The following is a 16,489-nucleotide window of genomic DNA, read 5'->3' on the forward strand; positions in this document are numbered from 1 at the left end:
GGCGGGTGCCCCCGGAGGCCGATGCTGCAATATACGCTGTGGGGAGAGGCACCGGCTGCCTCCCATGCGCACGGTATCGCACTAGTGCACAAGGGGCGAAGGGAGGCGCTGAGGCCCGTCCCTGACTGCAGGCAGTGGTGCAAGGGCGGGCTAGTACTGCGGTGTGCGAGGCGCTCCAGCTCCGCAGTGTGATTTGAGTGCGTGTGGCTGGGGGAAACGCCGCTGAGCTGCAGCAGGCAAGCGCGGAGCGAGTTGCACCAAGTCCCTCCCGCCTGGGTGGGAGAGCGAATGAGCAGCCTGGCCCGGCTTGCGGGAGAGGTAGCGGAGGGGGGCAGGGGCGTAGCCAGGAAGTGCCGCGCTCAGCCTGCTCCTTTGGGCCGGGGGCCTGAGTCTGGGCCGGCTGCTGCAGCTGCTGATCATGTCGGCTAGAAACCCGGGCACAGAGCTGGGTAAGGGACAGCAGCTCGCCCCCCGCCCCCGCAGCCGGCGCGTGTAGTGGAAGGTGGGCTGGGGGCATGCAGTGTGTCCGGGCACGGGTGAGAGAGCCCAGGGGTTGCCCAACATTCAGGGGGCAGCTCTGCCCCCCGCACCGTAGTGGAGGTGAAGCTGTCAACAACCCAGGGGGGCTCCGAGGATCTCACCCAACCCAAATCCTGCCCAAGCCTTCAGGGAAGGGATGTGTCTGCAGGAACAATCATGAGATTCCTTGTTAAAGCAGCGAGGAGTCCTGTGGCACCTTATAGACTCACTGAAGTGTATCACTGAAGTGTATCGACTTCAGTTAGTCTAGAAGGTGCCATAGGACTCCTCGCTGCTTTTGCAGATTCAGACTAACACGGCTACCCCTCTGATACGAGATTCCTTGTTGGTTCCTATGCACCCTGCCCTTGGACTGCCTCTGTAGAGAGGTTAGCATTAAGCCCAGCTGTGCCCCAACAACATATGTGAAACTCTCTAGAACTGTTAGTGTCAAGGTGGGAACCTATCAGTTTCCACAAAATTTCTATCAGGAAGGACAGAGAAAGGGGGACGGCTCTTTAGCGGGGTAGTTAAGGTACTGGCCTTAGGGTACGCCTACGTTTCTAGTTTCACTTCTGTGAAACTGTATGAAAGTTTTTTCTTTTTCTCCCAAAGCTGGAAAGTTGTGATACTATGGAATGGCCATCTTTGGGTCAGTTTATCTGTCTGAACTGTTACTTGCTTACAATGTATATGATGAATTCTCCTGCTGGTGCACTTGTCTGGGAGGAGATCAGTTTTTAAAGTATTTTTTGTATTGTATACAGTTGTTAAATGAGTAGCTTTTATGAGCAGGTTTCAGCCTGTGGGACCATTCAAGATTTTGATTATTAAATTAAGCTCTGGGTTTTGGAAACAGCTCATTGCAAGTCAGCATTCATTTAACAATAAATATATATTTAGTTATGGAGAAAAGCTTAATAATGTGACCCCAGCTGTGATCAGCTTAAAGGCTACAGAACAAGGAAAATAAGAATAACCCATTTATGGTTTATTAGTTTTTAAACATGATGTGGGGGGCCCTGACTCAGGATATCTGAAGTTGTGTGGTTGGCAATAGTAAGAAAAACTGACCATCCCTGGATTATAAACCAGATTTAGAATCATCCCCTTCTCTCTTCCCCTTCATACTACTTTATTGGTCTCTGTGAAGAGTTGCTCTCTTGGACTTTTGTTCACACAAATACTTATGGACAGCAAATTTTGGGCCTAGTGCCCAGATTTGTTTAACCAAGAAAATAATTGGTTTCAGAAGAAAGAAGTTTATACAAGAAAGGTCAGCCATTCTGGAAAAAAAAAGAAAAAAAATACCACATGGTATAGAGACTAATCACTAAGTTCAAAGAGCAAATTCCAAATCAAAACGTTGAATGGTCCAATAGCTACTCATGGTTCATAAAACTACTCATTTAACAAATGAGACAAGTAATAGTCAAATATATTAGAATTTTAATATATTACTCCATTTGATTTCTTCTCTTCTCTTCCATGCAAACAAGTGTCACTTATGCATCTAAAATGTCTTATAAAAAGCCAAGATTATAGCTCATGTATCTTCTCCATGAGAAAGTAAGACTGGTGCCCTCAACTCATGCCATGGCACATATCATATAATCACAACTACTTGTTTTTAAAGTTACAGACTAACAGGGCTCCCCCCCTCTGAGTCTGTTTATTGTAATTTTCCTATTCCTTATTTTCTGTAAAATAAAACATTGAAAATAATCATTAATTTCTTCTTTTTCCTTCCACTCTCCCATAATATCAGAAGAAGGTAGTTACTTGATTAAAAGCAGGTGCAGTTAGAACAGAAAAAAGGAAGTATTTCGCTACAGAATAAAGTCCCTCTCTGAAATTTGCTTGCCACAAAAGTCCTGTACTGAAGACAGATTTTGTAAAGGACTAGAGGATTTTACAATCTACACCATTTATAGTTTACTTAGGGATGTGACTGATTAATCGGTAAGCATCACCCTTACCGAGTGATGCTTACCGGTTATCATTAACTGATGGGGGCTGGAGCAGTGGTGGGCAGAGAGTTGTTGGGGGAGTGATCCAGCCTAACCACAGCAGGTGCAGATCCACGTCAGCTATGCTGGAGTGGATTTAACCAATTAACTGATTAAACAGGATTTTACAACCCCAATGCATACTGAGATTGGGGAATAAATCTCCTATATTTATGTATTGACCGATTGTCACAGGCAATAGGAAGGAAGGAATCTTCCCTCTCCTCACACTGCTTACAAAGATAGTTTGACCAGGTGCTTAGTCTGTGTGTTTTCCCAATTTCTGTAGACATCAGTGGATGTCAAAGTGCTTTACAAAGGATGTAAATACCATTTTATTGGCTTAATTGTTAAACTGAAGCACCCTCAGACTACTGGAAACTGGATAGTGGATTGGATAGACCATTGGTCTGATTTGGTGTGGTACAGGTTACATCTGTATCAGATGAATAAAATAGACTTTTGCTGGAAAGTGTTTTCCCTGGAGGAATGACTTTTTAAATATATGTCTCTAGCGTTCCCCTCTTCCTTCATTTGGTTTCGCTATAGGGTTAGCAAATTGATGTACAGTATTCCATCTGGAAGTTTATCATAGTCCTCCCAGAGGAATTTTCATGTGAGGAAACCACATCAGAGGAAGAAGGGACATCCTATAACAGAGGTTACAAGCAGAAGATAAAAAGAAGAATGCTTAAAACCAGAGAGAGAGCTCGTCTGTGTAGAGCCTGACTTGCATCTAGAAATCAAGTTTTTCATAAACTTTAATCAGTGGGAACTATGATTCCACACCTTTCACAAATATGCCACTTAAGTGCCTTATGTGCAGACTTGCAGGATGCGGGGTGAGAGATCCTGCAGAAAATAAGTGGCAAATTTGATTTGAACTAAGGAAACCTGGCTACTAATCCTGCACTCATACTATCATTCTCTGCCTTTGAGAACCAGTAATCATTGTAATTCCTAGAACAAAGTGCATTCTTAGATGTTAAACAAAACATCACTCATATTCCTTAGCCCAGAAATTTGAGAGTGGAAGAAGGAAGGGTGGATGGATTTTTCTGCCAAGAATATAAATCTATATATTGTAATAGTTGGCATTTCTGAGCCATTTCCATGTGTTCTGATGGAGTGGGGAGGTTGAACTTAGGGGTGGGGAGAGGCACTGAGGAACAGGATTAATTAATTCCAAAGTGCTGATGGATGACAGAACAAGGAATAAGGATCTCAAGTTGCAGTGGGGGAGGTCTAGGTTGCATATGAGGAAAAACTATTTCACTAGGAGGGTGGTGAAGCACTGGAATGGGTTACCTAGGGAGGTGGTGGAATCTCTATTCTTAGAGGTTTTTAAGTCATGGCTTGACAAAGCCCTTGTTGTGATGATTTTGTTTTGATCGGTCCTGCTTTTAGCAAGGGATTGGACTCGATGACCCCCTGAGGTACTTTCCAACCCTATAATTCTATGAATTTCTGGACGGGGTCATGGGCAGAGGTGGGTGTGAAAGATCCTGATGCAAAGGCCATAATGACCTTATGGGAGAGAGGGTACCACTGATTGTCTGATATATATTGGGGAGGTGGAGGAGGAGTTCAGTCAAGGGGCAGACTGCAAAAAACCAATGTCATCTTTTTTTGAAATCATGATTATTTGGGCCAACTCTGGATTTTTGAGCTATTGAGATTGGCAATGCTGTCTCTTGTGCTCTCAGTGCTCCCCCTGTTGGCATCAAGTCAGCTTGGTCAAATAAGAAGATATAAGGTAGCTGGAATGTGGAAGTGGGAGGATGGGCAAAGGGGGAGGATGACAACATTTAGAGTTGGGTGACAGGGACGGGGCAAGAGCTTGTGAGAGGATAGGAAAGGAGGTGGGGGCAGAAAGAAAGGAAGTTGATTCTTGCATTAGTTCAGGTATTTCCTAACTTTTAGGTGATCGACTGCAACCTTACCATTTGTTCAATGTAATTTTATTTAGGTTCTCATTCCCATTTCCTGATCTGATTCTTTTCATGTGTGAAACTCATGTTTCTTTATGCATTCAGGGAATTGGGGCTCCACACTGCCCAAGGTTGTTACTCCACCTACACTGTTCTCCTCACTTCTAGGATAAAGAAAGAAAATACTTGTAAAAATACTCTTAAGTTGTGTTGGTAGATAATTTTTAATTAGTGTGTTTGTTTAAAAATGGCCTTTCTGGGAAAAAAGAAACCAACAAAAAACTTTGCAGGTTCAGTAGTGTGTGTGTGTGTGTGTGTGTGTGTGTGTGTGTGTGTGTGTGTGTGTGTGTGTGTGTGTGTGTGTGTGTGTGTGTGTGTGTGTGTGTGTGTGTGTGTGTGTAAACTGTGATGCAATCACAATAGGTCAGTGAAGTAATCAGGCATGGAGGGGCTACCTCCCCAACCAACCCAGACTACCTTCGAGCACCTGGGCCAGGCCAGGAAAAAATAATAAGGAACTATCAAAGCAAATGGATTCAGCTTGAAATGGGGGGGAAAAAAAAGTCAGATTTTGAGGACCTAAAAATGGAAGTGGGCCCTACTTTCAGGGGAGTCGACAGCCATGCTGGGCCTTGGGGCAAGGAGGGGGGCAGTTCTGTGCTCTTGGAAGACGCGGGGCCTCAGGTGGGGCCAGGGCAGTCAACCCTCAGTGCTGCCTGGAGAATGCCATGCCAGCCTCCCTCAGTCCTCAGACTCACCTGGAGTATGGTGCCCCTCCCCAGCCCTCAGCGCTCATGTGTTGCTCTGGTGGCAATTTAAAGGGACCGTGGCTCTGGTCGCTGCCCTTTTCAATCACGGGGCCCCAAAGCAGTTGCTTCCTTTGCTCCCTGCTAAGAGAGATATGAGGGAGTTTGAATTGAAAAGTATCCAGAACTTGGAGCTTCAGGGAGTAGCCGAGTTAGTCTGTTACAGAACAAAACAACAAATGGTCTGGTAGCACTTTATAGACTAACGAAACATAGGGTTATGCTGGGAAGCTGTTTTAAAGCAATAGATGTAGCCTTGCATGGATAAAAAATTTGTATCCGCATTTGCAAAAATGAGCTGCGGATATCCACATCTGTTACCTGCGGATATTAGGGATGTTAAAATGTGTGTAATTAAGTAATGGTGTAACCACTGAAAATTTCAGCAGTTTTATGCGGGGCAGCAGCTCCCTGGGAGTTGGTGCTCATGGAGTGCCAGCTTTTTAAGTCGGCTCCCCGTGTGTATCAGGGCCCTGTGTGTACATGTGAAGGTTAACCGATAAGCTGAGGTTCATCAGTTAACCACTTACATGGTTACACTTTCACATCCCTAGTGGATATACAGTGGGTAACCTCAAAACCCACTTTATGTGTAACCAGTTTAACACATTCCATTATGGAACTTGATCCTTGAGCTGTTACTGATACTTGTAATTCTGTTGAACTCATTAGGCCTATTTAAATGAGTGTGGGAAGCTGGATTTAGCCCACGCTTAGTTGAATTTCTCGCTTTACCACAAAAAATGCACACACTTTCTCTTTTTAAAATTTATTTTTAAGCATTCAGTGTAGCTGTTCAAAAGGATTAAATAAAAGTCCAACTTCTGGTCAGGAACAAATTTGCATTAAAAAGAGTGGGTTATGTACTGTAGCTTGGAGTTTATAAGGTTACATGTTGAAGCAGCTTTTTTATTTATTTATTGATGGAATAGCTTAGTATTATTGGATTTGTGTTGTCAATTCAAAGGGGAATAGTTTTCCCATTTAAAACTTTAACTACAGTTTTGAAGGTTTTCAGATGTCTTCAGAGGAAAAAGTAAACTTTAAGAGAGTGATTACAGAATATTGGCTAATTAGCTGTAGTGTAGCTGTTTTAATTACTTTTATCCCTGAAGCCACATGACTATGCAGATGACTAGCAGATGACTTATTTAAAAAAAAAAAAAGAGTGTTCACACTGCAAGGTTAATGAGCCTAATTAAATATAGTTTTCCCTAGCCAGACTCTCTAAATCATAAAGTGTGTGTATGTGTGGGGGAAAAAAGGGGGGGAATCTAAGGCAAACAGTTCTGTTTAAAATAATGGTTATGTTCTGAATTTTAATAGGCAAAAGCTAGGAGTGAGACTGATTTTTTTTCTGAATAAAGACATTTATGTTTAAAGGTCTGGTGAGATCCCATGTTGGAAACTTTGAAAATCTATTTAGAGATGATTATGCTGATACATATTTATTTGTTTTCTCTTTCCCCAATCCCTTCTTAATTATAAGAGATGTGTGCTTGAAGAAAGGATCTGTGCTGCATAGGAGTCTCCATCTGCTCTTGCTTATTACCATAACCTTTGTCCTTCTACACCACATCACTTTAATATTTTTTGTTACCCTCAGACTTTGCATCATGTCTAATATCAGACTGTAAGCTCTTTTTGGCAGGGATTTTGGTCCAGGTTTTTAAAGGTATTTAGGCATTGCTCTGCTCAGCACTGTAATCTGTAAAAATCTGGGTTTTTGTCTTATTTGTTCTGGTAAGCACCCAGCATGCTTTTTCAGTGCTGTCATAGTAATGGTAATTAATATTGAGCAGATGACTTTTTAAGGGGGTAGTGAATCAGGAAGCTGAAAACATAAGTTGAGTTAACAGAAGCTTCCCTGAATACAGGGATGGGCAATAAGCAGCCTGAGGGCTGGACATGGTTCACCAGGGTTAGTCCCCAACAAGCTGCCAGATGCTTCATTCACCTGTGCGTCCGCAGGTATGGCTGCTTGCAGCTCCCATTGGTGGTGGATCACCGTTCCTGGCCAATAGGAGCTGTGGGAAGTGCCGTGGGTACTTGCTAGTACAGAGAACTCTTCCATCCATAGACAATGAGTTTTTCTTTTCACCAGGGGACTCCACTCCTGCTTTGCCACGAGACCCTAGCTCTGGTCCACTCCATCCTGAAGGCCTCGCACTGCCTCTTCCTAGCGCTCGCTTTGAGGTTCCCACCCACTCGCTGCCCTTCACCCACCCACAAGTTGCACCTCCAGTTTTCAAACAACTGTTTGATGGTGTCTTCAATCAAATGTTTGGCAGCGCCCTAATCAGCTAATTGGAGGTACAGCCAAACAAGCTGATTGCGGGTGCTGCTAAACACCTATGGCTGGCGCATGCTGAGCACCCAATTTTTTTTTTCTGAGAGTGGTCCAGTGAATTGGAGAGCTTCACCTATTGACATAGGACTGTCCACACTGGCACTTTGGTCAGTGTAACTTCCATTTTCAAAGGGGTGGCTTTTCCACACCCCTGAGAGACTTAAGTTATACCGAAGTAAGTGATAGTGTATACAAACTCTAAGGAATCAGCTACCTTATAGTTAAACTGTTTACATGTGCATGTTCAAAAGTCCAGGTGCATTTCATTTATCAAAAGTTCTTAAAGGGATGAAAATCTATTCTCAACCCCAGGGTATAAGAACATATAGCTATAGTGCTTTCATATGTTTTCAGAGATATGGGCCAAGCCCAGAGTGCTCCTTTGAGACACTATGTACAGGTTTTTGACTTAACTAATGCAGAATCATTGAGGTTCTTTTTCTCATAAAGTGTGTTAATTATATAAATTCCCCTCTCTCTAATTTTGAAGCATAAGTGGATATATATGGTGAATGCTGCTGCAGTCTTGATTGAAACCTTGATGGAATGATCGTTTGTTCTCTCAAATTGTATCTGACACACTTGGTTCATTCCGATTTCTCTTCTTGCAGCTAGTGTTTTCTCTGTGTCTTTTTTGCTCGTTTAATTATCGGTAAATAAATACATGGCAGTAAGAAATATTGGCATGATGGAATGTTAAAATTTTGCATGCTGTTACTGATACAGTAAAGATGTCTCCAGTTACTCTGCTTATAAATGCAGTTAAAACACTACAGCAGGACAGCTGCAGCTGCCCTGCTGTTGCACTTCGGTGTAGACACTACCTACATGGACAGGAGATTTTCTCCCATCCATATAGATAATTAGCTTTCCCAAAAGGTAGTGTCTAGACTGAGGAAAGAATTCTTTTACTGACCTAGTGCTGTCCTCACTGGGCATTAGGTTGCCTTAGCTACATCACTCAGGGGTATGGTTTTTTTCTCACCTGGAGTAACATAGCTGAGTGGAGCTAACTTTTTAGCACAGACCAGACCTTAGTTTCTTGCCTTTGTTCTGTGGTCTCACCACATCTGTCCTTAACTTCTTGGTCACAGTAGTTTCCTCCTTGTGCTTCCAGCCAATCCCAGGTACTAAATTAGGAAAACGGGTTGTGCTTAAAAATGCATTGTCTAAATATATTTGAACTAAGAAGATTTAAACACAAACATTGACAAGGCTTAACAACTTTAAAAATGTGTTAGCTAGTCATAATCAACACTCAAGTCCCATAAGGAAAAAAATTTGGGTCAATGTTTCCAAAGGTTATTAGTAATTTTGGTTGCATCAGCTGTTGGGTATCCAACTTAAGACTCTTCAAAGGGAGCTGATTTTTCAGAAAATGCTGAGCTCCACTAAGCCCCTTCAAGGTACTTCCATAAGGTTTAAAAATAGAGCCACTTGGAATCATTAGTCACTTTTGGAAATTTTATCTTTGAATCTTTGCTCTATCCATAGCTAAATTGTCCTCAGAGTGACTACGGAGCTTAGTTCCCTGTTCAAGAGAGATGTAGGAAGAACTAGATACAGTGTGGTTGACAATGGATTTATAGGGTATTTTTTCTATTTATAGGGTATATATCCATCTGCCTTTAGTTTCATTGTTGACTCATTGTTGGATCTAAAGGATATGTACACAAGTGAACATTAATTCAGTTTAAAACCTTTGCATTGTCATACCAGTGAAAGTTTCAAAGTAGAAGATACAGAAGGCCCAACCCTAGAATGGTTGGAGCATCCTCCACTGTCATTTGCTAGTTAGCCTGATTTGAAAAGTGGAGGTTGATTTTAGGTGCTTCCAATTTTTGGTGCTCAGCTTGGAACATCTTAGACCAGACTCTCAGAAATGGGGAGAAGCCACAGCTCCTGATGACTTCACTTAAAGTTTGTGGATGCCCAGCATCCAAATCAGTGCCAAATTTAGGCATCCTGCATTCAGTTTCCTTAAGTGCTGAGAATGCGAAGCACCTTTTAGGCAGTATGCAGCATCTCATAGGTTCTGAGGCACTCAATTTGTGTGTGTGTGTGTGTGTGTGTGTGTGTGTGTGTGTGTGTGTGTCTTACTAAGGATGGAAAAAAACATCAATCAAATGGTCTGGTAGCACTTTATGGACTAACAAAACATGTAGATGGTATCATGAGCTTCTGTGGGCACAGCCCACTTCTTCAGATGACCAGAGTTACGACTAGAGGATAGGAAAACTCCTCTAGTCCACCCTTTCTCCTGATACTTTATGTATAGAGGTAGAGGGGTGGATGACAGAGTATCTTTCTCTCCCCTCCCCTCTTCCCTTCTGTTTATTTCGAGTTTTCCTATTCTCTAGTCATAACTCCGGTCATCTGAAGAAGTGGGCTGTGCCCACGGAAGCTCATGATACCATCTATGTGTTTTGTTAGTCCATAAAGTGCTACCAGACCATTTGCTTGCTGTTTTTTTTTTGTAACAGACTAACCCGGCTACCCCCTGAAGTTACTAAGGATGGTTCTGGAAACTGATACAGGGCCTGATCTCTAGGCTGCTAGTTGAAATTTACCTAGAACAATAGTGACTAAGACGCCTTATCCTCACAGCTTTGGTGAAAGATGATGGCATGAGTATAAATCCCAGACGACAAGTGTCCACCTCATAATTGGTAATAACTGGCAGCCTGAGCAGAGTCAGAATGGGCATGATCTTGCTCCTTGAGGAACAAGTCAGGTATTAGTGAAGCACCCTGGTGGGCAGTGTGAAGAAGCTGAACAGCAGTATTTTGAGCAGTATTCTAGGCATAGAGGATTTCAGAGTCCACGACTAGAAATCTGCCATTCTTCATCACCATTAAAGTAACTCAGAAGTTTTAAAGGGAAACAAAAAGCCAGTATATACATCTGTTTCATAAAGCCTTCCCTTGAATAAATGTTGACAAGATGTCATGCTAAAGAGGCTTTTAATATTTTGGATTGCTGAAAGGCCTTTATGTGCTGAAAGGAGCACACGAGTCCAAAGCTACCTTCAAAGGACTTGTATTATAAGAAGAACATTTCCTTTTGCAATACCATTAAGAAATATTAAAAATACACTAAAGTTAATGGGAGTCTTTTTCCTAGACCTTGGCTCAATCTCAAGAGTGCAAGTGAATCAACCTGCAGTTATAAGGCATGCAGAACAAATTCAGTCACGAAGAACTGTGAAAAAGGATTGGCAAGTATGTACTCTTTTTAAGCATTCTGTTCCTGTATATTTAAAGCAGGCATTTTCCCTCTCTAGACTGTAGTATTGAATTTCATTCAAGATGCCTATAAACTTAAAAGATTGTGGTTGTCCGCATCTTATTTTAATAATTTGTATTTGATGATGAGGAATTGGACTAAGATGACACATTATTCCAAAAAAGTTAAAAACCTGATAACTCATGAGTGGCCGAACTACAAATGAATTTCAGGCATCTTTATTCATGAGTGGATTAAATGGTATGTTACTATACTAGCATATTTATTCTGTTTCCCAGACAGATCTCTCTACAAAGTCTTTTTTTTTTTAATTTAAAAGCATGTACGATATGATTGTGGTCCCCGTCATGTTTGACCTATTTAACTGTGCTTTTGCTTAACAATCCCAAATGTATGATTTTTGCTTAACCAGTTGTTATGTACAGGCAGTCCCCGGGTTACGTACAAGATAGGGACTGTAGGTTTGTTCTTAAGTTGAATTTGTATGTAAGTCGGAACTGGTACATATTGTAGGGGAAACTCTAGCCAAACATTTCTCCAGAGCTCAGTTTTATTCTCCCACACCTCACTTCCCTCAGTCCTTTATTCTCAAGCTGAAGTGTCTGCTGAGAAAAGCCGCTCCGCGTCTCCCTGGTCTGTTGGGGGGGGGGGAGAGGGGCGCTAGCTTCGCGTCTCCCTGGTCTGCTGGGGGGAAGCAGCTAGTGCGGGGTTGCCTCACCCCGTTTGTAAGTAGGGATCCGATGTAAGTCGGATCCATGTAACCCGGGGACTGCCTGTACAACTTAAATACTCAACTTATGGTGGGACTCATGGTAAAGAAACTGTATATCATGCATAGTAAGGGAGCTGATTCTGCAACCATTGTATGTATTGAGCAGTATTTTTCCAGCAGTCTTACTGGTTTCAGATGGGCTACTTGCATTAATAAATGTTCAACATGCATAACATTTATGGAACTGGAATCCTGTGATAGGAAACCTGGCAAGGTGCAAGACTTGGCCACATTTTGCCTTCAAAGACACTATTTTCAAAGATTCCGGTGGGTGGATAGAGGATAGCACTTAACCCACAGGAAGTGGTGGAAGCATTTTACATAAGAACATAAACATAAGAATGACCATACTGGGTCAGACCAAAGGTCCATCTAGTCCAGTATCCTGTCTGCCGACAGTGGCCAGCACCAGGTGCCCCAGAGAGGGTGGACCGAAGACAATGATCAAGCGATTTGTCTCCTGACATCCTTTTCCAGCCTCTTACAAACAGAGGCCAGGGACACCATTTCTATCCCCTGGCTACTAGCCTTTTATGGACCTAACCTCCAGGAAATTATCTAGCTTCTCTTTAAACTCTGTTATAGTCCTAGCCTTCACAGCCTTCTCTGGCAAGGAGTTCCACAGGTTGACTACACGCTGTGTGAAGAACTTCCTTTTATTAGTTTTAAACCTGCTACCCATTAACTTCATTTGGTGTCTTCTAGTTCTTCTATTATGGGAACTAATAAATAACTTTCTTTATCCGCCCTCTCCACACCACTCATGATTTTATATACCTCTATCATATCCCCCCTCAGCCTTCTCTTTTCTAAACTGAAAAGTCCCAGTCGTTTTAACCTCTTTTCATATGGGACCCGTTCCAAACCCCTAATAATTTTAGTTGGCCCTTTTCTGAGCCCTTTCCAAGGCCAAAATATCTTTTTTGAGGTGAGGAGACCACATCTGTACACAGTATTCAAGATGTGGGCGTACCATAGTTTTATACAGGAGCAGTAAGATATTCTGTGTCTTATTTTCTATCCCTTTATTAATCATTCCTAGCATCCTATTTGCCTTTTTGACCGCTGCTGCACACTGTGTGGAAGTTTTAAGGGAACTATCCACGATAACTCCAAGATCTCTTTCCTGATTTGTCCTAGCCAAATTAGGCCCCATCATACTGTATGTATAGTTGGAGTTATTTTTCCCAACGTGCATTACTTTACACTCATCCACATTAAATTTCATTTGCCATTTTGTTGCCCAATCACTCAGTTTGGTGAGATCTTTTTTGAGTCCCTCACAGTCTGCTTCTGTCTTGACTATCCTAAACAGTTTGGTATCATCCGCAAACTTCACTGCTTACCCGTTTCTCCAGATCATTTATAAATAAGTTGAACAGGATTGGTCCCAGGGCAAAGAAAAGCTACCCCTGATCTGATTACACCAGTTGTATAAAAATTCACAAAGTAGGTAATAATGGTTTATCTCTAGGAATAAACTGAAAACTTTATAATATATCAATTTCCTAATTCAGTATTTAATGGGCATTTCTACGTTTATAGCTGGAGGCAGCTGTCTTGTCAAAATTTGTGATGCTAGAGGCCAAATTCTATCCTAGTGCAAATCACCAACTATTTGCTGAACCACCAAAAGGTGATGCCATTTTAGATTTGCAGTTGGTGAGTAGCAAGTCCCCATAATAAAACTAGCTGAAGGGGATAATATAGATTCAAGTAATCATGAACCAGTTCAGTTTAAACAAAATGAAGGATAAACAAAAATAGATCTTCAAGTAAGGTCCTTGATTTTGAAAGGGCAAACTCCCTTTTTAAAAAAATTAGCTAGAGAAGTGGCGTGAGCTGATGAACTCAAGGATCTGAATGTGGACGATGCTTGGTTGCAGACGAAGCTGGATGAGCAAGCATCTTAAATAGGTGATTAAGAGAAAGCAGATAACCTACGAGGAATGGAAGTTGTGAGGGAACAGCAAGGAAAGCTACCCTTTGGAGGTCAGAAAATGTAGGATTAAAGTGAGAACTGCCAAAAGCTAAGCAGAGCTGGACCTTGCAAATGAATGAAAATGAATAGTAAAAGCTTCTCTAGCCATACAAATAAGAAGAAAACAAAGAAAGTAGTGGCACCGCTGAGCACTGAGAGTGGGGTGGAGATTAAAAATACTGTAGGTGTTATGCTGTCTGTCTTGGGACACAGCTAAGAGTGCCAATCTCAGGTCAGACAGCCAGAATACGGGACATATACCCCAGAGTCATAAAGTGACATACTTGTTAGCCCATAAAATCACTAAACTGGTTCACAGAGTGTTGAACGTACTACAAATGTTTGCTAGATATGGCATAAACAACTTAGCTGTTTTCAGTAATTCCTAGCAAGATTCGCCTAAATCATATAAGACATTGTGTTACAAAAACTGCAGGAACCCAGCCTCACTGTCAAGATCTCCAAATGCAAAACAGGGTTTTCAAAAATATGCTATATATGAAGAACAGTGAGTTGGCCTTGATCTCTTAGAAGTAGAATCTATCAGAAGCTGCCCTGCTCCTAGAACAAAGAAGCATGTCCAACCCATTATTGGTGTGGCTAACTATTATAATAGGTGTGTAAGTGGGCTTAGGAACGTTGCCCCCGTAATAATTCTTACAAAGAATAGGAAATTCTTGGGATGTACTCGACAGTGTTTGGGATAACCCTTCCTACATCTGTTTTGCGTAGGAGGTGTGACTGTATTAAAAGAAAGATGACCATGTCTACACTAAGGTATCACTGTGCAAATGTTCAAGGATACCGAACAAGCTGACCTCAGAGACAAACTTTCTAAGCAGAAGGCATGGTATAAGAAAAATACTTGTAAACACTCATCTGTAATGAAAATTACAGTGCTAGTGGTATACTGTGTGATAAAAAAGGTTTACCATTAGCACCATAACTAGTTACTAGTTTTTCCTTCACCTTAGTGTTTCCCTTGGCATTGGCTTTTAATTCCTGTCCTTGGGGCTTTGGTATTTTAGGGTTCACTGTGGTAAGGATGTAGGGGAATCTTGCATACTAGCAGATCCACTGTGGAGCTGTAGCCAATACCATGATTGTGCACATTCAAAAAGCCCATTGCTCTTAAGTTGTGGCTCTCACCTTCAGGATTGAGCCCTTCTTTGCCTCCTGTTCCTTGGGCAATTGTACAAATTTGTTATTTAAAAGAATGTACTTGCTGACTAGGAGTGTCCTTTTCTAGCAGCCTCCTCTCAGCAGCTTTCTTTGGGTAAGTGGCTGGGGGCAAAGATCCCTCCCCACTTTCAGACAGGTAATTTGCACTTTTATGGACACCACTGGCTGCTTAATTTTGAATCTACAGCCATTACAAATTCAAAGACTGGACTCTGTCTCAAAGAGATACAATCCGTTTCCACTCGCATATCAGGATCAGTGTCCTGAGGACTTTCAATTACTAATTTGCACTTCCACATGGAATCAGATGTGGCTGGTACTAGAGAACACTTTCAAAGGGTCTAGAGGTGGGAGTCTGCCTTCCAACACCCTTTGTGTTCCCAAGGGTTTGCCTGCATGACTGCTCCACTCTGAAAAGTCAGTTACCCAGCCTACCCTCTGGATCTGAGACACAAGCTGTCTTTGTGGATGGACAGGTGCTGCATCATCCTCTCTGACCTGGGCACACCATAGGACAGTGTTTCTCAAAGTGTGGTCCATGGACCACTAGTAGTACGTGACCATCTTGCAGATGGGCTGCGGGCTCAGAGCTTGCCCAACCCACCTCTGCCCCTCCCCCGCAGCAGAGAGCATGCACTGGCACTCCAGAATCACAACTCCTCCCTCCCCCGCAATTTTGGGCATGCCAGTGCCGGCTTCCCATTGTGGAAGGAGACACCCCAAGCCTTGCAGGCTGGATCCAGCTTGTGGTGGGAGGAAGCGACTCTGTGTGTTGGCATTTCCTCTTCTCCCCATCTGGGGAAACAACAGCACAGGAAACCTTTCATCTGGAGGCTTTCCCCGCTGTTCCCATTGGCTGGAATCCTGGCCAATGAGAGCAGGGGGGATGGTACCTGGAAGCAGCAGGGTGCGCAGTTCCCGGTAAGCTCCCCTCTATTTCCCTCATGCCCAGACCCCTACGTCCTTTCCCTTCCCCCACAGATCCCACCCCACTCCTACATGCTCCCTCCTGCACAGAATCCCACCCCAGCCCACTCCTACCTCCTCCTTCCCGTCCAGAGGTCATCGAGTCCAGCCCCCCGCCCTCAAGGCAGGACCAAGCTCCGTCTACACCATCCCTGACAGATGTCTATCTAACCTGTTCTTAAATATCTCCAGAGAGGGAGATTCCACCACCTCCCTTGGCAATTTATTCCAATATTTGACCACCCTGACAGTTAGGAATTTTTTCCTAATGTCCAATCTAAACCTCCCTTGCTGCACTTTAAGCCCATTACTCCTTGTCCTGTCCTCAGAAACCAAGAGGAACAAATTTTCTCCTTCCTCCTTGTGACACCCTTTTAGATATTTGAAAACCGCTATCATGTCCCCCCTTATCTTCTTTTTTCCAAACTAAACAAGCCCAGTTCATGAAGCCTGGCTTCATAGGTCATGTTCTCTAGACCTTTAATCATTCTTGTCTCTCTTCTCTGTACCCTTTCCAATTTCTCCACATCTTTCTTGAAATGTGGCGCCCAGAACTGGACACAGTACTCCAGCTGAGGCCTAACTAGCGCAGAATAGAGCGGCAGAATGACTTCATGAGTTTTGCTTACAACACACCTGTTGATACAACCTAGAATCATATTTGCTTTTTTTGCAACAGCATCACACTGTTGACTCATATTCAACTTGTGGTCCACTATGACCCCTA

The 16,489-nt window shown here is 42.8% G+C and overlaps 1 protein-coding gene across 1 annotated transcript in view; it reads left to right on the forward strand.

The window, feature by feature from the left end:
* Window positions 1-378: 378 nt before the first annotated feature.
* DERA (deoxyribose-phosphate aldolase) overlaps window positions 379-16,489 on the forward strand; it is a 77,294-nt gene continuing 61,183 nt past the window's right edge. Inside the window, exons 1-2 of the mRNA XM_006130270.4 lie at window positions 379-449; window positions 10,739-10,836. Coding sequence (XP_006130332.2) covers window positions 419-449; window positions 10,739-10,836 — 129 coding nt within the window. The 5' untranslated portion in view covers window positions 379-418. The remainder of the gene's footprint in view (window positions 450-10,738; window positions 10,837-16,489) is intronic.

This window comes from Pelodiscus sinensis, chromosome 1, assembly GCF_049634645.1.
Source record: "Pelodiscus sinensis isolate JC-2024 chromosome 1, ASM4963464v1, whole genome shotgun sequence".
Taxonomy (NCBI): domain Eukaryota; kingdom Metazoa; phylum Chordata; order Testudines; family Trionychidae; genus Pelodiscus; species Pelodiscus sinensis.